The sequence below is a fragment of the Staurois parvus genome, unplaced genomic scaffold (genome assembly GCF_062004578.1).
Source record: "Staurois parvus isolate SC_StPar_1 unplaced genomic scaffold, SC_StPar_1.0 ptg000177l, whole genome shotgun sequence".
NCBI lineage: Eukaryota > Metazoa > Chordata > Amphibia > Anura > Ranidae > Staurois > Staurois parvus.
In genome coordinates, this window is record NW_028317973.1 from 59,219 (window position 1) to 84,435 (window position 25,217).

General features: G+C 41.9%; 1 protein-coding gene across 4 annotated transcripts in view; it reads left to right on the forward strand.

Moving 5' to 3' along the window:
- LOC149462284 (ubiquitin carboxyl-terminal hydrolase 54-like) overlaps positions 1-24,966 on the forward strand; it is a 73,290-nt gene extending 48,324 nt beyond the window's left edge. For all 4 annotated transcript variants that reach the window (XM_089677080.1, XM_089677082.1, XM_089677083.1 and 1 more), the window contains 4 exons: positions 2,969-3,058; positions 10,797-10,934; positions 17,539-17,725; positions 23,051-24,966. In XM_089677080.1, coding sequence (XP_089533206.1) covers positions 2,969-3,058; positions 10,797-10,934; positions 17,539-17,725; positions 23,051-23,700 — 1,065 coding nt within the window. In that variant the 3' untranslated portion in view covers positions 23,701-24,966. The remainder of the gene's footprint in view (positions 1-2,968; positions 3,059-10,796; positions 10,935-17,538; positions 17,726-23,050) is intronic.
- Positions 24,967-25,217: the final 251 nt, after the last annotated feature.

The window sequence follows — 25,217 nt, forward strand, 5'->3', positions numbered from 1 at the left end:
ATTTTTCTCTGTGGGAGGTTTCCTTCTTGCAGCTGGATCTGGAGCAGTGTCTGGTTTTCAGCACTATCAGGTTTTATTGCTCTTTTTATTCTTTTTCAGAGACCATTGACCTCTCACTTTAAGAGTAAGACTTTTGTACAAAAGGTCTGTGAATCCGTAGGACATAAACTTGGTACTGTGTGCTACAGAAATCTATGATTTGGACCTATAATTGACATTCCTCTCTCTATTCTGAACCACAAGATATTTCTTTTGTGTCTGAGCTGGTGTCCTTCTCCTCCAAGGCATCTTTTTTGGCTCTGCATAGGGACAAGGTGGTGGTAAGGCCCATTACCCTCGGTTTGAATGGATGTGTTTTGGACTGTGCGAGGCAGCTGCTGCTGCCTTTAGGAAGATGGATTCTCATTTTTTAATACCAAATGATCCCTTTAAGGGTGCACTACTTCTTATTCCACCGTCTACTAGGTTTGTGATTACATCTTGGGCTTCTCTGCATAAAGTATGTTTCCCAGACTTGCAAGGCTGTCACATGGTTTTCTCTTCTCACGTTCTGTCATGTGATTGTTGCAGCCACATTTAATGCCAGTTTTTGGTTTATGTTCCTTCAGGCGGCTCTCTGAGCTGTAGGCTTTTCCCAGTTTTCTGTTGTTTTCTTGAGCCTGTTATCATTTGTGTCCCTTAATGGAGGCAAGAAAGAAAATAGGATTTTTGTACTCACCGTAAAAAAAAATATTTTCTCAAAGTCCATTGAAGGGCACACATCTCCATTTCCCTCCCTCACCTTTTCGCCATGTTTGATCATGCTCTCGGCATTCAGAAGTAGCTTTGTTGTGCAAGTGCTACAGTGTGACTACGTAATATAATTCAATCAGGCAAAGAAAAACAAAACATGGGGTCCACACAATTAGTAGAAGGTCTTTAGTTATCAATATAAAGTATTCCAACTGATCTAGCATTGCAACTCAGCAGAGAGAAGTGCTGTTTCACTGTAAGTCCTCAAGCACACTGGACGTTTTTACAGCTGCGGTTTTTGGCTTTTGATGTTTTTTTTTTCTACAGCCAGTAAACTCCCCAGCATGCTATCCTATGTGTTCATGCACACATAGACTGTAATCAGTGTTTTCTGGCTGGAAAAAAAACCCCAGAATTAGTGGGTTTCTAGAGTTTTTTTTAGCTGTAAAAATGCTCTAACGTTGAAAAACGCTGTAAATCGTGGCAAACCTGCATTTTTGGACTTTTTGAGCAAAAAAAAAATTTTTTTTCTTTTGGTGAAAAAAACCCCACTACAAAATGCGGCTAAACGCTAATGCAAACATGCCTTTACACAGTTAATGCTACCAGCATTATTAAAACGCCCAGTGTGCATGGAGCCTAATATTGCAGTGCACAGCATTCCAAACTCCAGGTTGTCCTATGGGCATAGTTTATACCATTACAGCACAATACAGTGTATAAAAGTACAGCAAGCTGCATATTTTTGCACACTGCAAACACACCCAAGCACACACGCAAATGCACATAAACACACTGAAAATGCAGCGCACATAAAAGCCCAAAGAAGAAGGAAGTGACCTCCGAGGAGATGCAAGAAGGCAAACCTCTAAATATTCTTAAAAATAATGTACCACAAACGGATGAAAACGCTGGGTTGCTGGTGTGAATGGGCCCTTATGGGCTTTGCCATCCTTTGAAACATAGTTGTGCATTGACTTTCATTGAGGTGCCTTTTAACCCACATGTATATGCGCATTTTAACATGCATTTTTATTGTTATGTGCTTGCAGGTTATTTCCCCTGATATCACTTCCTTTATCTGTTTGTTGGTTGAGAGGAGTGAGAGAGGAGAAAAATAGAGAGACATGAACACATTTTTGCTTTTCAAGAGGCATTCACAAATGGGATGTCTACCGTAAGAGCCCTAATTATTGTGATTGCGCTAGCTATATTGTGGAGGAGACAGCAGATGAGGTTTGAAGATTTGTGTGCATATAAGGGCCCCTTCACAATAGTCTTTACAATCCTTGTGCTGCTGGTCATACAGTATAGAACCTGGTGTGTCCGCGTATGGTGTTTAAACTCAGCTATTTCTATAAACCCTGCCAAGCACACTTTCTACTTCTCTTCTAAGATGGCTGCCAAATGGGTCCTTTCAAGGGGGGGGTGTTGACCATGATGGCAGCGTGTCCTGCTCCTCGCTCCATAGGAGGTTCTGACAGGAGAACGCCAATCTACAGGTCCCCCAATACCCCATGCCGAAAAGGGGGATAACGGGAGCTTCCTGTGCTCTACATCACCCGCAGTAGCTGACGAGTCTCTAAAAGGTCGGTAGCTCGGGGATGAGTGTGGAGTCTGGAAGGTTTCCTGCACGGCCGGGTCCTTCGGAGCCCTCTTGCTGGGAGATTGCCCTGAGATGCCTTTGATTTGCAGGGAGCCAGCGGCAGCTGCTCGTCGTTTAGCTCCCCTGAGGGAGATGCGGAGGGACACACCACATGAGTGCCTGCCTGGCAGACTCTCAGCAACGGCCAGGACTGGAGCTGGGTTCTGTTGAGCAGGTGAGGTTCAGAAGGGTGAGCTCCCTAGAGGATGAGTTAGCAGCGGGAAGGACCGTGGAAGACCTACCTTTCCCCGTCGAAATGGCAGGTCTATTGCCTGAATTAACTCCAGTCCTTGGTCAGTTTGGACAGTCACACAAGGATGCGCAAAAGCAGCCCCAAGTAAATAAGACTATTTCAGAGGACATAGATACTAGCTTCTACAGGCTTTACCAACTAAGGCAGACATTCAGCAAATGATCAGACATTTTACTGATGCCTTGAAAGAGGAGATTGAAGCTGTTAAAGGCACAGTAACCATGATGGAATAGAGGATGCAGACTTTGGAAAGTCAATATACTGATTCTACTATGCGCTTGGGAAGGGTAGAAGACAGTCTGGGTAAATATTAAAATTACCTAATCTTACAATTGCAGATGGAAGATGCGGAGAATCGGAGTCGACGTAACAACATAAAGATACGAGGCCTTATGGAAACTATTGGAGGAGCGGAGCTTTGCCAGACTGTAAGTGAAATCTTTAATTAACTACTTGAAAATATATCTGAGTCTGCAAACGTTGGCTTGAGTCCACAGAGTCCCTACTGTCCAAAATTCATCGCAAGTGGAACCAAGAGATGTTATTTGTAGAGTGCATTTTTTCATGGCAAAAGAAGCTATACTTAGAGCTGCATGGAGACAGGAGCCATTGGACTTTAAGGTGGTTGCAATTCCAACTGTTACTGGACCTCTGCAAACATACTTTACACTGCAGACGCATATTAAAGCCCCTACTGGAGTGTATCAGAATGCAGGGTGCAACCTACTGCTGGGGGTATCCTTTAGAGGTGATTATCATACGTGACAACCGTAGTTTTACCCTGCGGAATCCAGCTCCGCTCCCCCAGGCCTTCCAGTTTTTGAACTGCGATGCTATTGAGATCCTGGATTGGCTAACCCTGCAGGAGACCGTTGTTACCAGTAGATTATGATTGGGAACATTATAGGAACAGAGACTATAGCCCATCGGGAAGAAAACATAACTTTAAGCTTTAAATGGACATAAAATATAATAGTGGTGTAGCGCTGATAACTAAATGTGCAAACTCCACAATAATAAGATAAAAAACATAAATGAATATAAATATATAAGTGATAGATCTTTCAAGATCTAGGAAAACAGTGTCTCAGACTGTGATATTATCAGTACACAAAGTGCATATGATGAAGCTGGTCCTATGCCCGCACCTTCATTCAGTGACAATACCCAGTCCCACTTGGGACCAAACCCCAAAAGACTAGGTGCTATATACAGTGGATCCCAAAATAAGGGATATGATCACAAACAAAGTGAATGATATATAAAGTGTACCCCAAAATTGTGATATAAACCAAATAAAGTGATTAGTGAATAATGTTAAACACAATATATAAACATAAACTTCATAAACGCATAAAACGATAAAAAGTGTCCAACAAATTGCCAAGAATAGCAAAGATGGCAATTACTGCCAAAATGTGCCTATATCTTCAAACCACGTGCTATAGTGCTGGTGCAGATGGTGAGCATATATCCTTAGATGGCAGGCATGTCCCCTCACCTCCTTGCTGCGACCCAAAAGGGTCAACACGCCTTTTGGATCAATTTGGATCCTACAGGTACCAACTCACCAGGCCGCTCTGATTCCACTGAACCTCACTGGTAACTTCCTTCCAATATAAATCACTTTTCCATTCAGGGATAAACGCAGTGCAGGCCAATAAATGAGTATCACATTACAGCCATAAAAGGACAAAAAAACAAGTCTCCCATAGTGCAACACTATTTAATATGTTAAAAGCATGTTAAATCGCCAAATATTGCACTCACATTAACGCAGATCAAACAAGGCTTGTCACACCACTCAGTATGGGGTGTACTGTGTAAACCTGGTGTAGCAAGATAGCGCTCTGCCAGAAGTGCGTCACCACATCGCATCTACACGTGTCCAGGACGCTATCCTGAGGAAGTCACGTGTACGTGACGCAATGCATAGATGCGATGTGGCGACGCACTTCCGGCGGTCCAATTACTCTGTTTGACCACGCTCCGACCTCATGCCTTCTTGATTTGGTTGAAAATCCACATTGGGATTGGTACTGGAGGCTGAATGAGACCTGCTTGCAAGTTCTGATATATAAAAGTCAAATAGCACAAGATATATCTTTTTTGAAAATTACACTACAGATGTCAGTCCTTTATGCCTCTGGGAGGCACATAAATGTGTTATTCAAAGCACTCTCATTAAGCTGGGGTCCAAACGCAAGAAACTATTGAATTCTCAAATAGACTCCTTATTAGAAATTAGAGGATTAGAAAGGACACATAAGAAATCCCTGGTGAAAAATATAGGACATCAACTGCGTGTATTAAGAGAGGAATTAAATTCTATCCTTAGCGATAAAGCCAAGGTGAAACTTGCCAGGCGTCGTAGAGAATTCAATGAATACGGGAATAAGGCTAGAAAGTTGCTAGCAAATGCTTTGAGATCTGAAAAAAAAAACCCAAGAAATTTTATTCCACATATAAAAACAGGTGATACCTTGATGATATCGTCAAAGGAAATAGCACAAGTATTCAGGGAGTATTATGAGGCCTTGTATGACCTAGGTACATACGGTTTAACTTTGAAGCAGAAAGATCAATATTTAGCAGTGTGGCAATATATTCAGGACTCAGGAATGCCAACACTTTCAAAAACGGTCATCGAGGGTTTATTTTTTTAATTTTTCCAATACGAAAAATCAACATTCTATCATATTTATAAAAAAATACAGACATTCCACAGAAGTTCTCTCTCCCCATCCCCCCCACCCGTCCAAGTAGTTCTTTCCATCTCTTTCCTTCCGTTTTTACCTATCTATGTCTAAATCCCTATTTTCCATCTTTATTTTTCCAATCTTTGATTTCTCTCTTTCCGCTCTTTATTCTCCTCTTCTTTCTTTTAATCTTCATATACGGCCCTTTAGTTATTCAGTTTGACTCTCCAGCCTTACTACCAGAACTCCCACCATTTCCAGATATTTTTCACATATCCTAAAGTCATACCACCTACTTCATTCCTTTCTAAATGTTTCCATTTTATCTTAGTCTGTGTGATATATCTCCTCCATATTGTTTATATACTTGATCCTCTCTATCTAGTCCTTCATTGATGAGGGCTCCTGTACCTGACGAAATTTGGGGATAAGACCTTTTGCCGCGCTAATTAGGTGATATAGTATACTATTTTTATATTGTTTCACTGACATCTCTGACCTATAAAATAAACACACCCATGGGTCCTTCTGAACAGTAATCCCCAGAATCTCCTTTATGTATTGATTTATATCTTGCCAAAATACCTGTATTTTTGGACATTCTCACCATATATGTGCCATTCTGCCCTTAAACCCACAGCCCCTCCAACATAGTGGTGAAACTTCTACTCGTTGTTTGTGCCACACTCAGTGCAAAGTACCCTCTAGTTAAACATTTATAATTCATTTCGACTGTGTTCATCACCTTGTGTATTAACGTAAACATTTTATTTTTCTGTTGCTCACTCATTTTTGTTCCCAATTCTCTTTAGCATTTCTCTAAGAATAACGGAGGCTCAGGTCCCCTCAATTCAATAAGGATCTTGTATATCCTAGAGGTGACATGTTTTTGTGCTATGTTAGAGGTCAACATTTTTTAAATGGAAGCATATCCTCTGGCATCTTCAGTGGTTGAGGGAGCGTTGAGACAAAATGTCCTAATTGATAGTATCTCAATTCGTCTAATGTACAAAATCTTTTTTACTCTTCAAATCTTGGAAAGTGCACAACCTCCCCCCATCTACTATGTCCCCGAAACGTGCATCTCTATCTTTAAACCACTTCTCAGAAATATTATCTTTTCCTTAGACCCTCCTGACCACACCGCAATGTCCACATTCTGCAGCCAAGGATATCTGACGGGGGAGAATCACCTTCATTTTATTTTTCATGGAACGTTCCAACTTTGCAAACATTTCTGCCATCTCTGTTTTTGTAGAGATTTGTGATATAGCTCCCTGTTGTTCCATGACATTTTGATCTATTATTCTGTCCACTTTTATAGATTCATTCGTTTGATTTTCATCCCGTATTCCAACTGACAGTCTAGACTGCTCCTCATCGTATTTTCTACTCCCTTCCTGTTGTTTCTCGGGGCATTGTATCTCTGGACTTTTTTCCTGCAGTGGCATACATTTCTTTATTGTGCTGATTCTTGTGTTCGATTGTGGGGTTTTTGCACCTCCACCTTTAACGGATCTACTCTTCATATTGATTGAGCTTCCCAACTAGTTTTCTATTCACTGCTCAAATACCATATTGTCGCACCTAGGTAAGGCCCCTCCTCCTTGCTCTTCTCTGTAACTTTTACAGTCCCAGATGGCTTTAAATACATATGCAATATTAGCACACTCACTTAACTCTGAGATAACCTAGCACCTTGATCTTCTGACCAGCCAGCCCCACTGCTCAGGTATACATTTGCTTATGACAGAAACAATACCGGCATTTACATCCTGCTATTGCCCATGGCTACTCACCATCACCTCCCGGACCTGGGTTGCTGAATACCTCCCATTTCTGTGTGCTCTTCTGTCTTTATCAGATTCTCATGACCCGGTTTGCAGGGTCACCTGGGAGGAATCTGGGCAGATGCTCGAAATGTGGTGTGCCTGCAGGTGGCTCAGAGTCTCAGGCTCTCCCAGGTATGCCACATACAAACAGTCCCTCCTGGGATCCCTCCATGCTCCGTCCTCTCAAATCTTTCCACCTTCCTCCTCACTCAACGTTCCCCTGCACTTCACAGGGTGCCTCTTTCAGCAGTTAACGATCCCTTCAGGTGCTCCAAGCGCAGCCCTGATCCTTCCACAGCAGCACACTTCAGATAGGGAGTACCAACGCCACTCGACCTCCACAAATGCAGGGGGCACACAGCCCTGGCCGGCAGGACCAGGTGCGATCCAAGGGCTGGTCTCAGAGCCAACGCCGCGGGCGCACCCCACAGCTCCTCAGGTAAGTTCTAGGAGTTTGTGCAGTGCAGACACTGTGGGCACGCCTTACAGCCCCGGACGGCGGGATCAGATGGGATCTGATAGAGGGTGCAGAGTGGTCTATTACCATGCAGCATCCATATGGCGGGTGTTTGGAGCTCCTGCACTTAGCAGACTTGCAGTGCCATGTTCAGGCCTCTCCCCCCTCCTGTCGAGGGTTTAAATGTGCCAATTTCTTTGGAAGATTGTAAATCTTTTTCCTATCTTCATCAAGAATTCCTCAGGACTAGATGGTTATACCTAGCAGACGAGGGAATGTTCATTTGGATCTCGCTGAAGGCAGAGTTGCACAAGTAGTCCATTCTTTTAAATTTTTTAAGTAAATTATACAAAATCCGAAGCAATGGGGGTGAGCATAGATATGACCGCAAAATTGCACATTTGCTCCCAATTTAATTTTAAATGGACAGACTCCCACATTCAGTATCTTGGTACAAACATTTCAAGTAACCTATGTAAAATCTTTGAATTTTATCCCATTGCTATGTAAATTTAAATTAGATCTTCAGAGGTGGGATAAGGAGTCATTTAATTGGTTTAATCGTAATAATATCATTAAAATGAACATGATACCTAAACTCTTTTACTTATTATAATCCTTACCAATTAAATTGTCTCAAGTTTTCTTAACCGCTTATGCCACTCTATAGCAGAAATACTGCTACAAGGCGGCACGTTTGTACAAAATCACATATACGTGAATTTGCAGTTCTGGGTAGGTGGCGCGCACGTGCCCTACCCATGCCATCATTAGCGGCCTCGACTGTCAATCACCGGGTTCTGGCCATTGATTCCCCACCGGCACCCAGTGATCTCCGAGGATATCCGATGGGGGAGAGACCTGTTTGGTAATCAATACAGATCTCTCCCTTGTCAGCTCCTGCACACTACTTTGTATGGCTCTGCATAGCAGAGCCATACAAAGCAGTGCGCTTGCAGTGAAACACAGCCTCATAGTAAAACAGCATATAGTTAATCCTTTGATTGCCCTTCATGTTGACCCCTTCCTGCCCAGTGCCATTAATTGCTTTTTATTGGCACTGATCACTGTATTGGTGTCACTGGGGATGTCAGTGACACCAAGTCAGTTCCCCCCAGTGTCAGAATGCCCACCGCAGCCCCGCTATAAGTCGTTGATCGCCACCATTACTAGTGAAAAAAAAATTCCAGTATATATACCTCCATTTGTAAATGCTATAACTTTCACGTAAACCAATTAATTTACATGAATTGGAGTTTTGTTTTTTTTTTTTTTTTTTTAGCAAAGACATGTAGCAGAATACATTTTGGCCTAAATTTATGACTAAATTTGATTTATAAAATTGTTTTACTGGACATGTTTAATAGCAAAAAGTCAAAAATATAGGTTTTTTTTTTTTCAAAATTGTCGGTCTTTTTTTGTTTATAGCGCAAAAAATTAAAACCTGCAGAGGCGATCAAATACCACTGAAAAAAAGCTCAATTTGTGGGGGAAAAAGGACATAAATTTAATTTGGGTGCAGTGTTGCATGACCGCGCAATTGAAGTAACGCAGCGTCGTACTGCAAAAAAATGACCTGTTCAGGAAGGGGGGTAAATCCTCTGGAGGGCAAGTGGTTAAAGGATCTATGGGCAAGATTTTTGAAGTTTATATGGGCAGGTAAACAAGCAAGGTTAAGGAGATCTATTTTGGCTCTCCCCAAGTCAAAATGGGGAATCTGCTTTCCAGATCCTATGAAATATCATGAGGCAATTCATCTAGATAGAGTATTAGATTGGTGCTCTAAACGGGAGAAAAAACAACGGGTAGACTTGGAATAAGCGGTAGTGGGTAGTCCTTTGGCAGGACTTTCCTGGGTGTTAGGAAAGGATACTCTGTTGTGATCTGTTTCTATTTGATAAGGGCTATATAAGCAGAGGACAACTGTAGGGAAGACAAAATTAAGGGAGGGCAGACACTGTATTCCCCATGTACGTATTTGCTCAATAAATATAATTCAGAGTCTTATCTCGTCAAAGGTAATTATTCAAGTTTCCTTTTAAAATAGAGGAACTTGGCAGGAGGTAATATCCTCCCTACACACTCCAAATACTGTAGTTACTGACTTTTAATATAAGGACACTTACCTGTCCAGGGATCCAGCACTGTCCTCACCCGAGCTGATTCTTCAGTGGGCTTCTGGTCCAGGCTTTGGCATCTTAACTAAGGGAAAGTTGCAGTGAAGCCTTGCTGCTTGACTGCTGGTTTCCCACTGTCTATGCGTCCCCCAGAAGTGGGGGTGGACACCCCCCATCCCCCCCCCCCCAGTGTTGCTACAAAGGAGGAGGGATGATGCAGACAAATGTAACTTTCCCTTTGAGAAAAAAGCAGGAGCCAATTCACCTTATTTCCGTATTGTTACTAGAGTAGCACAATCTTTTTAATAATTTCGTTTAAGCATGTGTAGTGTTTGCTGTTGATTTCTTACCTTACAATACTGTGTAGATGCTTGAACTGAGTTGTAAACTACTTTGCCACTCAAGTTCATCTTTGGAGTTCTTGCACATGATGATGGTTATTGGATAAGATGAAACTGGAATATTAAAGCCTCTGTGACCAAAGCCCCCTATGGGCATGGCAAAATGCATCAGGGGGTGTGGTTGGATCGACAGAGTGGCTGGATCGACAGCTGAGGCCATTGGTATCACAGCATTCTCACAGGACTTCTTGGGATGAGTTTGAGCAGCGTTTATCCTCCCTCTTTGCACACTGCCTGGTTCCTGGAATAACTCGAGACTTCCATCCCCCCTTTCCTTGCCAGCGGAATGATTACATTTTGTCCAACCTCGAGCAGTGCCAAAACTTTGCTACATGGAATATTAAATTACTTCGTGCTTACGTTATTCTCTTTCCAGAGTCTTTTAAGATAATACCATGGGTAAACCTTTCCCAGAATACATATTTTTAAGCTTTATATTGTACCTTAAGCTTGATCACTAGAACATACTGAGGAGATTTGGCTATATGGAACTTACTGTCTCACTAGCTGGTGGCATTACCTCTCAGGTTATAATTGTCAATATATGTATGGGTAAGGCCAGCCTTTGGAAAATAATAATTTGCACCCACATGAGAGTAACTTGAGATACAAAGAGAGAATAAGTCTGCTGCATATCAAATACTTTGTGTATACCTACAGGTCACTCAAGTAAGGGACCAAAGCAGGGATACCGAAGATGAACTGTACAGTGCAGAGAACTTTCGGCGGCTTGCACGGAGCCTCAGCGGAACAGTCATCTCTGGCAGAGAAGAGACTATGGTCTCTTCTCACAGTTTTGTAAGTACCATAGTATGTTTTTTTTCATAAAGTGTTTGTGAGCATTTTGGCTTAAGTCCGTGTCTCAGTGTTACAAAAAGCGTTTTTTTTGTTTTCCCCCTACGAGAAGAAATCAAATCATCTTCCTGCGTTTTCGTACAGAGTTGCTGACTCTAGTGGGAGGGACAGCTAAAATCATGATATTTGCCACCTGTATTTTTCCTATGTCAGCCAAATTACATGTGGTGTTCTGAACTATGCAAATGTTTTTGCAAAAGTCAAAGCAGGATTTCTTTTTATTCCAACGCTCTGAAAATACAAGTTAAAAATAGTGCATGCATGCACTCTTGCAAAACTATGCTGCATATTTATAAAGCAGTGAATGTAATTTTCACTAAACATTCACCAGTCAAGTTGAATAGCATGCACCTGAAAGGTTCACCTGCAGTGAATGTTTAGTGAATTTTTAATTTACTGCTTTTAAATTTACTGCCATATGTGTCTAGAAGTTTTCCAGAAGGTCTTCCCGGCTGCTATGTCCTGTGTTCTTCCTTCTCATTTGTCGACAGCAGTATTTTTTTAAAAAAAAGAAAAGGTGGCTGATCAAAAAGCAGGACTGAGGAACAATTGAAGGACAGAACAACATTATTACATACTCATTTCCTGGCAAAGAATAAAAAGAGAGTTCCTACAGAGAACTGAGTGCATCAATTTCCTCACATGGAAGCACTGCATTTATCAGCTTCCTCTAATGCTGAAAAACAGACTCTAACAGATGGCATAGAGATAATGCAACAGGGAACACAGATTTGCAAGTATGCATGCTTGCACAATTTCAGAGTATTTGCTTAAAAATAAAATTACTATAGTTCTACTTTAAGATTTAATTTCCCCATCTGTTTGTAGGTTAAATATTTGCTATATTTCTGAAGTGGAGATACTTGTGTGCAAATAAAAAAAAAATCTGTGCAAACTGCATTTCTTTATCCTTCATTGGGGAATACAGGTTTAATTCTGATCCAAAAAAAAGATTATTCCACTGTCTACAGGAGACTGGACACTAGCAAGCAAAGCTGTTAGCCATATACAACCCCTCCTGCTTCCATCAAGCTCTATTTTTTTTTATAGCATCTGTTAGTAGAATAGATATCTTCTCACTCTGAGAGTAGCAAAACCCTTTCTACAACATGTTATATGTCTATCAAGATTCTCTTGTTTTGTAGTCAAGATCCTTTACTACAGCGCCAAAGAGCTCATTGATGCAGTTGTCTGGATTGGCAGATCCTTATAGCCTTGGAAGGCTGTACCCAGACCCCAACATGCTGAAAATGCAGGGCACAAAGGCACTCCGCTCTAGTGTGGGCACTCTTCAAGACACCTGGTCCTCTGTATGAGTCAGGCACAGTGCACTTTGTCCCATAGACAGTGACTTTATGGACAAAGACTGCCTGGATTCTGCCCAACACTTTCTAGCACGTCTGCATTGTGGGAGGAGAGCTTGGTACTGCTGCTCCAGTTGTGCTCCCACAAGGGTTAACACCAGAGCTCTGTTCAAGATACTGTAGTGGTTGCAGGCTGTCTGCATCAGGGCCCTGCACCATTTTTTTAATTTGGTTCCCGGTGCCCTCTCTTTTGACTGTCAACCATTGTGAAATTGGCACTCAGCGCCTGCTCTTTTAGGGGCCCCCTTTTGTCACCATGCTGTGCATGCATGCACCGCTTCATACTTGCATTCACATGCCTTTTCCTCCATCCCACCCTCTCTTAAGCCTTATCCCAATTTATGCAAATCAGTCAATAGGCTCCCTGCTGCCTTACAGTAAAGAAGGTACAGATGGCTTTCCCTGCTCCTGCAGTTGTTCGATGAGTACCTCTGCACTTGGCAGTGTGACAGATCATTAGTGCTTAGGGAGCAGTTCTGTGGGTTCTCCCAGGTCCTGATCTGCTATCAGCTCTCGAGCAGCTTGCAGCATCCCTGCCAAAGGGCATGACAAGGACAGCCTGGACAGTTGTCCCCTGCTAGAGACACTCCTTGGTGTCAACCATGTGATATTTTATGGCAGAAATCTCCCCCATGATAGCTGACTTGGAATGCAGTGAACACAAGCATGCTTTTCTTTCAAAGTCGTACTCTGATTTTGCCTGCAGCTGTGTCTGTGTCCTCGGCAGTGCATACTTGCCTAGAGCTGGAGCAAATTGCTTGTGAATTTAGTAAGATTACCAGTCTGGGCTCCCTCAAAAGTCTCCAACCTGTCAAGTCTCCCAATGCACTAAAATGGTTTTTGCATAGTGACTTATATGGAACAAAATATTTTAAAAAATGAAAAAAAAAGCAAAATAAATGATAATAACAATAATAGTAATATAGGGCAGCAGAATACGTGTTATTCACAAACATATATTAAACATAGAGAAAATGTGCTTTTTACAATTGAATTAACAGCTAATGAACATAAATCATAATTGTTCAACATAAAGTGAATAAAATAGTGATAGTCCAATATGCAAAGTTGTGATGTGTGCTACGAGTAACACTCCTCGACCAACATGAACTGAAAAGCCTCTTACCAAACACTGAGACCTCTTATAGGAGGTCAGAAAAAACTTCCCTGTCACAATGGGACAAATCTGTGGCAAACAAGGTCCTTATTGAGAGAGCCTCCTCCACTCCTCACATCAGATCCACAGCATTCACAATACACATATTAAAAGAAAGAGAACCACAGCGTGTAGTACTGCAAAACTTTTTTAATTCATGAATTTAGAATGACACTCACAAAAGAAAAGATGAACCAGCATAAAACCAGAGAATTATATCGCTCGGAGCACATTATTATTATTATACAGTATTTATATAGCGCCAAAAGGTTTGCTCAGCGCTGTACATTATAGTGGGGGACAGAACATGAGACAATACAGTAACAAAACAATCCACGAGGGGTTTGAGGGCCCTGCTCTTTCGAGCTTACAATCTAGGAATCTAGCACATCCGTAATGAAGTCGGGGGAGATATCCTGCTGCTTTGGAAGGTTCTCGTGATGGATGTCAGCTTGACAGGCTGTGGAGGAGTTCTGGACACCTTATCACTTATCAGTGCAAGGTAATTGATCACACCAGAGGAAGCTCATATCATTCAAGAAATACAAGCGATTTGGTTATCCTTTCAACGTCTGGACATCACAGCTGTGACTTATGTCAACCATCTGGGGGAAACCAGAAATCACACAGATCAAAGAGAAGCCAACTGAATTCCCACTTGGGTGGAACATTGTTTCAGCCCTGTTCGCTATGCAGATTCCAAGTGTGGAAAATTGGCATCCTTCCTCAGTTGACAATGTCTGGGCTTAGGAGAATGGTCTCCTTACCTGAAGAGATTTCAAGATCTTTTTTTTTGGGTGGGGCACGCTGGATGTGGACCAAATGGCTTTCATGTTTCACAACAAACTGAGCAAGTTTGCCTTCTGGGCCAGGTTCCTCTAGCTATAGAAGTGGATGCTTTGGTGAGTTCACCTGATCTATGCCTTTCATCCTCTGAAACTACTTCCTCTTTTGCTGTGCAGGTTCGAGATGGAAGGCATGCTGAAGATAATTATCTCTCCAAACTGGCACAGGTGAATGTGGTACAGACCTCGGCAGACTTCCTGTGGGCTCTCCCGGGTAGCCTGATTCTTTTTTTCCAAGGACCAGTTTACCACCCTGCTTCTCAGTCACTGGCCTGGCTTTGTAGCTTTTTTATTATGATGCTTCTCAAAGCTCAGAAATCAACTTATCACAAATTCTACAATCATACCTGGAAAGCATATACGGTTGTGTTAACAATGTTTGTGTCAACAATGGCACTTTGCGGGGGCTTCTTGCTGATAGCTTAGCTTCACATAGGCTTCTTTCAATTGTTACAGTACTCACACATAACTTTAGACCTTCTTTGGTCACCCTGGAGCTGATCATTGGCTTAGTTTTTGCCATTTTGGCTATTCTTCGAACCATTCAAATGGTAGTTTTCTGTTTTCTTCCACAGTTTTCTGCTTTTGGTTGCCATTTTAAAGCATTTGAGATCATTTTAGCTGAACAGCTTATCCATTTCTGATTTCATGTTTTCCTCTCTCCAGTCAACTGTTTAATCAATGTACGCTGTTCTTCTGAACAGTGTCTGGAATGACTCTTTTTCAGAGAGAAATGCACTATCCCCAGCATATATAACATTTGCTGCCTTCGTCCCTAAATAAGGGACACTTGTTTGACACCTTTTTTTCCCCCACAAATTGAATGACCTCACTAATTGAACTCCACACTGCTATTATTTTGAACACGTACCTTTCAATTATTCAATTACACAGAATCCACAACATGCATGTCATGACTGTTGGATCTGTTGGTTTTCTATTACTCTACTACACCTACTAGTAAATGATTTGGCATGTAGAAATATAACTTATACCAAAAACATTGGTCTGCTTAGTGATGTTGGACTGCTATTATTTTGAACACAGCTGTATCTTACTAGAGGCAAAACTTTTTTTATTTGTTTTGTTTTGGATAGAGTGGAGAGGGATTAGAACACCAGTCAGGTTTATATTGCTGTCTGTACCCTGTTAAGGAAACAGTAGTTGGTTCTTAGAACATGGGTTATATGCCACTATCTTCGGGTGACTGTACAATGGTAAATGCTTTGCTGGGACTGCCCCTCTGTGTGTACCTCTTTGCCTACTCTGTGAGAATCCAGTTTTTTGCCTTAGATGAGTCACCATTTCTGTTGGAGATGATTATTTTTGTATTTTTCACCAGTTTTCCTTTTTTTCAACTAAAACTTGAGTAAGTTGAGACAGTGCTTAGTAGTTTCTGGCTAGATACACCTGCTCAGCTTCCACATACTCCTAGACACATCCTAGAAAGCTTTTCCCTATTGTTTTTCAAATCGATTAGATTTTATGCACTAACTGTGCACTCTTTGCAGGAAGTTACTCCTTTTTCAGGTGCTTCTGCCCACACAGAGGTTCAAGGCAGTTACTCCATTAAAAGGTCCCCTGTATGAATGGAGGTACTTTCTTTCCATTGCCCTTGGCAGCCATGTTTCTGTCTTAGCCCCCTCCCCATTTGGGAGCCCCCACTTTTTCTTTCGCTACAATAGAAACCAAGGTGCTTTGGTGCTCTTTTCAACAGCATCTGTGGGAATGTCATTCTTCCTTCCCTGAATATGTCAAATTATTTCTAGTTTTCCTTATGGGTGCAGACAAGACTGTCCTCTATGGGCTACCTGCCATGTCTTTCCTTAGAACCTGACCCCTTATCTGTTTCCTTACAGGGAAGTCCCTCTGTAGAATGCCATCACCTCTGCAAGGAGAATTTCAGAGTTGGGGCCTTAACCTATAAAGAACCCTTCTTGTGCTACATAGAGACAAGGTTGCCTTGAGGTTTCAGGACTCTTCTTCCCATGGCAGTTTCTTCCTTTGACCCTGTTTTTCCCATCTCTTTCCTGTTTCAAGACATCCCATAAAGATTTCTTCCATTGTTTTGGATGTGGTACATGCTGTTTGAGGCTATCTGTTTTTCATTCTATATAATCTTCATAAAGGACAGCCTGCTTCTAGTTCCATCAACTCTTAAGTGCACTGCACTGAATCACTTTGTGATTTATGGACTTTCCTGCATCATGCATGTTTTTATCAGATTTGCAAGGCAGCCACCTGGTCTTCTGTTCACACATTTTGTTTTATCAGGTGGACGTTGAAGCCTCATCTGATGCCAGCTTTGTAAGGGTTTTCGGTTGTTTTCATGTTGCACCTCCTTTGTTTCCTGGCTTTTACTAGTGAGCATGTTTGCTGTGTTCACCCCTCATTTAGACTGCTTTTGGGTGTTTTGTATTCCAGGAGGTTGCATCCTTGCTTTTCTTCTGACTGGTCTCGATCTGCAATTTGGTCTTGAGTACTAGGACAAATCTCAGCTTTAATACTTCTTTTCCAAAGACCATTTGCTTCTCATTCCCTGGCGAATGTTTTTGTACAGTGTGTTGCTCATAGTTCTCCCTGTGACATCAAGGGATCGCAGCCTGGTTCTGTCAGTTCTTCAAAAAAAAAAAAACACCCTCTGAACTCACCTGAGTGATTCCCCTGCCTACTCTTCCTCACAAGGTAGCTTTTCTTGCTGCCATCACATCTGTGAGGTGAGTTTGAGTTGTTTTGTAAGGCACCTTTTATGATATACTCCTGTTACTTATTTTCCCCAAAATGGAGCTTGATGGGAATTGGAGGGGTTGTATCAGGCTGAGTGACAGTCTTGTTTGCTAGTGTACAAATTCCTGTAAGCAGCATTATAACACCTACCTTAAATGAGCCCGTCTCTCCTAATAATCTCCCAAGAAAAGTATTTTACAGTAAGTACCAAAATTCAGTTTTTGCTGGGGAGGGGGGTTGGGGGGTTAATACTGTCCTATAGTTTGAGACTTTGTTGCCATGCGTCTGTGATGCATATCGATAGCAGTCATGTGCCTTTAGCTTGCAGTGATGGATGTTTAACCATGTGTACCTTCAATGTTATGCAAGTAATTTTTTTACAGATGTATTTTATCCTGCTTCACATTAACCATCTTGTTTATTTGTGTATTTTTTTCTATTTCATTTGTTAAAAGGAGGCATCCAATGAGAGGAAACCGCTTGTGGACAGCAGTCATCGCTCTCACAGCTCCTCCTCCTACCCTTATACCCACAATCCTTCTGTCTTATCCTATGAACCCCAACACTACCCAACCCAGATACAGCACCCATCTCATGAGGTACTGGCGCCCAGCATGGTGGGTGAGGCACACAGACCACCAGGTAATTGCACACAACTTTCCTGCATGTTGATTGCCTTGGTTTTGTGGCTTACTTTGCTTACGTTAGCATTTCTTCATTGAACACCATTCGCTTTACCCATAATTTCCTTTGTACTGTCTTAATTTGGTTTAATCTAGTCTGCATTTATTTAATTTTGTATATCCATTTTTAATGAGGATACAAGTGTCTGACATGGATGTTGTGTAATCTGTATTTTTTTGCCAGCACATAGGGAGTCACAAGAACCATTGGAATTTTGTCGTCCTTCTCTAGGAGGGCAGGTCTTAAATGGTTAATCCACTTAAATCTGATATTAGCATTATGGGTCCATAGCTCTAATGACCCACTGGTCTTCATCTGTTGGGGATTTGCACAGCAAGATAACCTCAGTTTGCATGCACACAAAATAAGGGCTGCCATCTCCTGCCCTGTGAGCGAGAGTTGGCAAGCTCTGTGCAGGTGACCAGTGAGGTGCTTTCAGAAAACCTCTTTCCACTTTGGGCATCAAGCTGCACTTAACGTGGTCTTTCTGTGGCTGTGAGCATTAACCAGATATCCCTGAATTACTGAAGAGCAGGGATTAATTAGCCTGTCATCAAGAATTAGAAGTTCCATTTATAATTACTGTGAAAATGATCCTGCAGCATAGCTGCAAAAAAAAAAAAAAACTGAGCTGAAGGAAAGTCTGCTGTTGGTGAAACTTGTCATATTGTACAAGTATACATGCATATTTTGCACATTATGGCAGGCTTACCTGCAAAGGACCACCACCCCAGTACTCTACTTGATCTCTCACTGCCACTAACTTCTTGGTGCAGTTATCTTCTGGGTTTGGCATGTTCAACCATCATGATTGGCAGGCCCAGAATGATGCAATTCCGGTGAATGCGCATGTCAGGTACTCCATCCCTATACTCGGTAAGTGCTAAGATTGTACAATGAGCTGTGAATGTATGGCTTGGTGTATATTGAAAAAAAAATTGCTGGCAAGATCCTTTTTTTGCAGAAGAGAAATACAAATCTCTTCTAAAAAAAAAAACAACAAAAAAACACCTGCCCAGCAGTGTTATTAAAACAATAGATGAGTTCCACTTTAAAGAGGTTTGCTATGTTCTAGGGGGAAAAGGAGAATTGTTAGTTGTGTCTAAGGAGAACCCTGAAAAATGTACCTTTTTGTCTTAAATTCCTCCTGGAAAATAGCCGTAAGCTTCCTGGTATGTAAGGGTGCCTGGGAATTCCTGTGCTGTACAGCCTTAGACCTGCATGTTTTGGTTTCCTAGAAGCCTCCTCCTGGCAGCAGCGTTTTGGCCAAAAAAAAGCCCCACCAAACTCTTGTAAACATGCGTAATGCATTTAGCCACGTTAACCATTTTGTCCATTTCATCGGTCAGAATAAATAATTTTTTCTGGCCATTGATATAAATTACTGCTCAAAAGCTAAACGCACCTAGCGTTAATGCGCATTTAGACACGTTTACATGTATCAAGCTTTTTTTCTGCCAAAATCCTGCTGCTCCTGGATGCGCTGTCAATGGGCTTTTTTTTTCCTTCCTCTAAATCCTCCTGCCACTAAACCTCTCTAAAACTTTGTGTTCCTGGACACATAGGCTAACATGCAGAGGAGCTTAGAGGCAGGAAAAAAAAATGCAGAACACCCTTATAGGAGCAACTGTAAAAATGTCCAGTGTGCATGAGGCCTTATAGTTGTATATCTGCAGTGTGAGATCTAAGGCACTGCTAGTCTTAGAAGATCTGGAGTGTGATTTAGTGAGGTCGCTACTGTACTGCCCACTTGTTGCTAGATGTTCTCCCATGAGGTAGCAAAAGTATTGCTTCTACAAGATGGCATACAGAGACACAATGCAGAACAAGGCATAGTAAGTCAGGAACAGGGAAAAGATCAGCTGAAGAAAGACCAGACAATACCTGTGACTAGCTCTTTGCCCCCCACCTGCCTTTTTTTCCCTTTGGCTCAGCTTCCAGAATCCAGTCTCCTCTTTAAATATAATCCAATCAGTTATGTAGTGACATGGTAATGGCTTCAACTCCCATAGCCCCCTGCTTGTTTACAGCAAAATGTAGACAGTAATTCAGGCCAACAGGGGTGCCCACAGAGCATCAGTATGCCTGTATGGTGAGGTAAGAATATAATTAGGTGGCACCAGAGATGCAATCTGCAAAAACAGGTTCTGAGCTTTGATGAGAGGGAAGTCATGATGTGTTACTGCTTGTGGATTGAAAACCAGATGGAATTCCCTTTGTACTGTATTTTTGTGGATGTGAATGGCTGGATTGCTAAACCAATACAGTTCAGTGCTATTCTAAACTCCTATTTGATAAAATTCCCTTTAGGATAAGTTTATATATGTGTGCGCATTTGGATCGCTTTTGAGAAGTGTTTGACAGGTGGTGGGGAGGCGATGTGATGCTAACTCCTCATTGGTTTTAACCCCATAATTGCCATACCAGTGCACCACAGCTGCGTACATTGCACATTTTTCCATTTGTTTGAAAAAATTGTTTTGCTGCCGGCTGCAAAGCATGGCAACCTTAGCCTATGAACACCATTGTCTTTAGCGGCTTAGGAGGGGTGGCCTATTGCTGATTATTTGATCCCATGATCCTGGTCATATCTGACATTATACAGTAAAAACATTAAACCCTGGTAATTTTGCCATGTTTGAGTCCTTAAAGCCTAATTCTACTCTTCATGTCCCTTTTTTTCTTTGTTTGGGCCAATCTATCTACTGCACAGATGAGCTTGCTGGATGTGCTGTATTAAATATATGTTGCCTCAGCTGCATACAGTATACAGCACTCTGCTTTGGCAGTGGGACTGAGTCTTCCTATCCCGCTCCTGGAACAAAATAGAATCAGGCTAAGTGCTGCTCAGCCAATCACAGGAAACATTTTCTATGAATGAATACAAAGCTTCCTCTGATTGGCTGAGGCAGTTAGATAATATCATAATGTCCACCTCAGCCAGTCAGAGGAAACTTTGCATTCATTCATAGAATATAAAGCTTCCCATGAATAGCTGAGCAGCCCTCAGACCGACTGTATTTTGTTCCAGGAGAGGGACAGGAAGAACCCGTCCCACTGCCAGAACACAGCGCTGTATACTGCATGTAGCTGAGGCTACATACTGATAATAGAGTGCAGTAAACTTTGGACCAGCTTCATCCAAACAACCTATTAAAGTGGGAATAAAGGCATATTCTAACTAACTCTATACCTACTCTCAGCCACATTTTAAGCCTAATCTATCTAGCCCTGTAAAGAAAAAAAATCACTACACTTACCTGTTCTGCAGCTGCTTTAGTCCCATGCTGAGCTGTCAGCGGCAGCTTCAGTTTGTAGGAGAGGCAGCCAGCAACGGAAGCCCATTAGTAACACTATATAACGTCACTTCCAAGGCATTTCTAAGCCGTTGTCGCCTGTCTCCTGCACACAGAGGGCACTGCTGTGGACCAGTGTGGACCACACTAAGAGGCCGCATATATGCATACCAGAATGTAAACACATACTCTGTGCACCCCCGGCACAGGTACCGGTGGCTAACGTCTGATCGCATAACCGTTGTGATGATCACATGTTTAGAAATCCTGCCTCCCAGCATCAGAAACTTCTTAGAGGGTCGGTAGGCGCTGGCGTTAAGAGGTTAATGCACATAATGCATTACGGTGAAAAACCTGCATCAGAACCACTTTAATGAATTCACAGTATTCAGGATTCTCAAATGACTACTGACAACATTCTGTGCCAAATGTCTGTAGGCCGCATAGAACATAACACCACTTAAAGGCTAACTATTTCAAGCTGTTATATCTGGAGTTTTCCTAAAAGTATGATTGGTGGTTGTGGGGAAACAAGTTTTAGTATGTGGTTGGTAGGTTCCAAGACGGTGACAGAGACGGTCAGGAGCACAGGCAGGCAACCAAAGAAGAGGAGGATCTGGGCTGCTCTGTGCAACATCACTGCAGAGAGCAGGTAAGTATGATGTGTTTGGTATTTAAAAAGAAAATGAAGCCTTTAATATCCCTTTTAATTCTGATGCAAGTGGTGTGTCGCCGTACGCATTATTGTAACTATGGTTAGGGGAAGAGACAGGACCCCGGAGTTTGGCTCGCAGCCCTGGTGGGTGTGTACAATTTGAGAAGATTTCTGACCAGCATTGTGTAGAGGAGTGTGTGGCAGAAATAAAATGCATATTTGCCAGTGATTTAAAAAAGAGATTTTGTATACATTGGGTGCCCCAGGTTAAGGAGGACAGTATCATTAAACATAAAAAAAATGTTAATTTTAGGATTTTCTTGTGTGTCTTGAAAATCAAGAAATGGGAGCCTATATTATATTGTCTGGTATTAAAATTTTTTCAACAATTGTTCAGAATAGTTGCAGAGAATGTTTTCTTTGCTAGCAACTTCAAAGTGAATTTATGGGGACAGACATTATGGGAGCTGCCACTGCTGACTTCTGTAGTCTCATTCTGATCTGCAGTTCACGAACATATCAGCCACTGACCATGAACAAGCATGCAACCAGCAAAAGTTAAAACTGTTCTGTCCTGCATCCTTGTTCTACGTCAGTGACTTGACAGGCCAAAATCAGAATGACAACCTTAGAGCTTCTTGCAACTTTGAAAGGAATGTAAGAAATAACAGCTTCCATGTCTTATTCCATTATGTGTGGCTGAAGGCAAATTGAATCACATTTTGGCCTCATACATATTTAGAGAACTTGGCTCACGTAGCATTGGCCTCCTGTGAAACTTTACAGCAGTAATCGGACTGGAAGAGGACAGCATTTTAAATTGCTGTTTATGAAACAGGGATCACTTTTTGAGTGGAGAAGACAGCAAAGTGATGTCCTTGTTCTTTGGTCACAGACTGGCAGATTCTGGACTAGGCTGTATTGCTCCTACAGTGCAGTCAGCAGTTGTGCTGTCTGGCTGAACAGGAATACAAAAACCTATTGGCCGATAAAACCGCTTACATAAATGTGCATTTAGCAGTTTGCTAGGTCAGCTTTAACAGTCCGAACAGGTTGGTTACAGCAAATGATGATAGAGTCAGAATTTTCTACTTTGTCAAATAAGCTTGAATCCTGAATATTGTTTACGGCCTTCTAGATGTAAGTATTGAATATTCAGTATCGGAGAATTGTTTGAGTAGTGTATGCATGCATATAAACTCCCCTATTAGTTCACATGCTCTACATATAAAATAAACATCAGTAATTTAAACAGTAGTAAACAACTGGACTTTGAACTGAAATCATCCTAATTCATAATTTATATTTTTTTCCCCTTTTTAAACTATTAAGGAGACACGAATGTCCAAAACATTTTGGCTGTGCCTGACAGGAGTGAAAATATCCGAGGTAATGAATTCTCAGATGCGGCATTGAGCTATGCAACTCTTCCTAGGGCTCCTAAGATCGCTCCTAGCTTATTCTCAACATTGCAAAGGTCTTCGCCTGACTCATGGCAGCAGCTCAGAGCCACTGAACAGAGTGTTCACAGCTACCACCCGTGGTCAGGACAGCCAGTGCAGATCAACAGAGCCGAACAACACACAGTAAACTCCAGCTTCTTGGGCTCACCAGGCAGAAGCTTGCGAAACAGCCCCTTTCAGGCAACATCTGCTTACGGAGACTTTGACAGCTACTCAGTGCATCATAGGCCACCACCTCCAACTCTAGAGTACAGCAGCTTAAGAATGCCCAGAAGCTCTTCCATTGGTAGAGGAGACACTTGGGGAAGTGCTTTTGCTCCACAGCCTAGAATTCAGGGTCCTAAGAGAGTGGACATGCCACCAGAAGAAGACTGGAGACAGAAGAGTTTGGCTCCTCCAATGGGAGTTAGGAGGCAGCATCCAGCTTACTCCCCACATCGGACATTTTCATCTGCCTCTGACATGTATGGTACAACCAGCTGGAGAGGTTCCTCTGCCTTTCATAGGCATGGCAGGTAAATGTAATTATATAGCAGTGAAGCAAGTCTACCTTGGGGGGGGGGGGGAAAAGTTGCCAGACTTGCATCATACATCCTTGATTCAAGCCTTTGTCATTTTAAAGGATATTAGTGTGTAGAGTTATCGCCAGTCTCGTCTTAACACCTTTAAGCCTGTGGAAAGTCCCTTTGTGCTAGATTTGTGAGCAAGATTTGGAATTCCTAAGTATTACTTTAGATTGCCAAACTGGTGCAGGAAGGCTTTGCAGTGAACAAGTATTGGAGCTAGCAGGTAAAGTCTCAGCAGTGTATGATCATCCAGCTACTTCAGGTGTGTGAATTGCTGACAAATCATTCTTCCACTTAACATACAGTGAGAACAATAACACATTTTCTACTTTGTCAGTATGGTGCTCACCCAGCAATAATATGATTCAAAAAGAGCGTTAACGTGTACAGAGCGTCTATCAGAAATGGAAGTGCAGAAATATAGATCTTCTTTGGAAACCATTGCCTTGGCTCTTTCAAACCCTGCTTCAGTTAGCAATAGTTCTATGTGGCAGTGGTGGTAATTAGAGTAAACTAAACTGTTTGCAGTTATGTGTTGGTTCCCTTTTGGTGTCTCTGCTACCAAAGGATCTTTCCAGTAACCCATGCACTGCAGTCCTACAGGGTGTATAGTTTAATATTTGGTCCTCCCTTGACTTTACCTTTAATAGCTTTTTTCTGCCAGTAAGAATCTGCATCATTGCTGACAGTAGAGAGTCTAACCTATATTCAGACCATGCATTAATGCAGTTGGTCTTCCAGTGGCACTCAATACAGTAAACCAGCATGCAGTCAACAATGGAGTTGAAGTGTTAATTGAAAAGCAAACCCAGCATTAACCATGCAGATAGTTAAGCACAAATCTTGACTACTGTAAGGAAGGAAAGCGAGGGGAGGGCAGTGCCACAGTTGACTTAAGAAAGACCTGCCCACCCCTTTATCCTTCCCTCTAGAAATTGTAGCAAGCTCATACCAGATGACTGTTATCACTGCATGCTTAAACCCACGGATGTTAACAGCTAGAGGAAAAATTAAATATTTTAGTGTCAAAACATTTGCTTTTGTAAGTATTTTTCAAATAAATATATAAAATAGTTCTATTAAACCACATCTGCACTGTTTTTTATTGTTGTTTCTATAACTTGGGAAGTATATAAATACTCTGGATTTTCTCTGGAAATGTGAACCCTGGAAAACATTAAATAAATTATTATGTCTAAAGACATTTTTCTGTGGTAAATGGTTGTGTTTTGTATTACTTTTTATATTTGCCGTCATTGCGTGGGGGACGAGACATGGCTACCTCATTCAGCCCAATGACTGGTGGGGAAATCTCTTAACCCTGAGTCCCAGTTCACACTGATGCGGTGCAGGTAACCACATGCGATTCAGACGGGAATTCATTTTTCAAATCATATTCGATTTTTTTCTTTTTTTTTTAGTGAGATTTGAGCCCATTCATTTTATATGGCTCAAATCGCACTGCGGCCA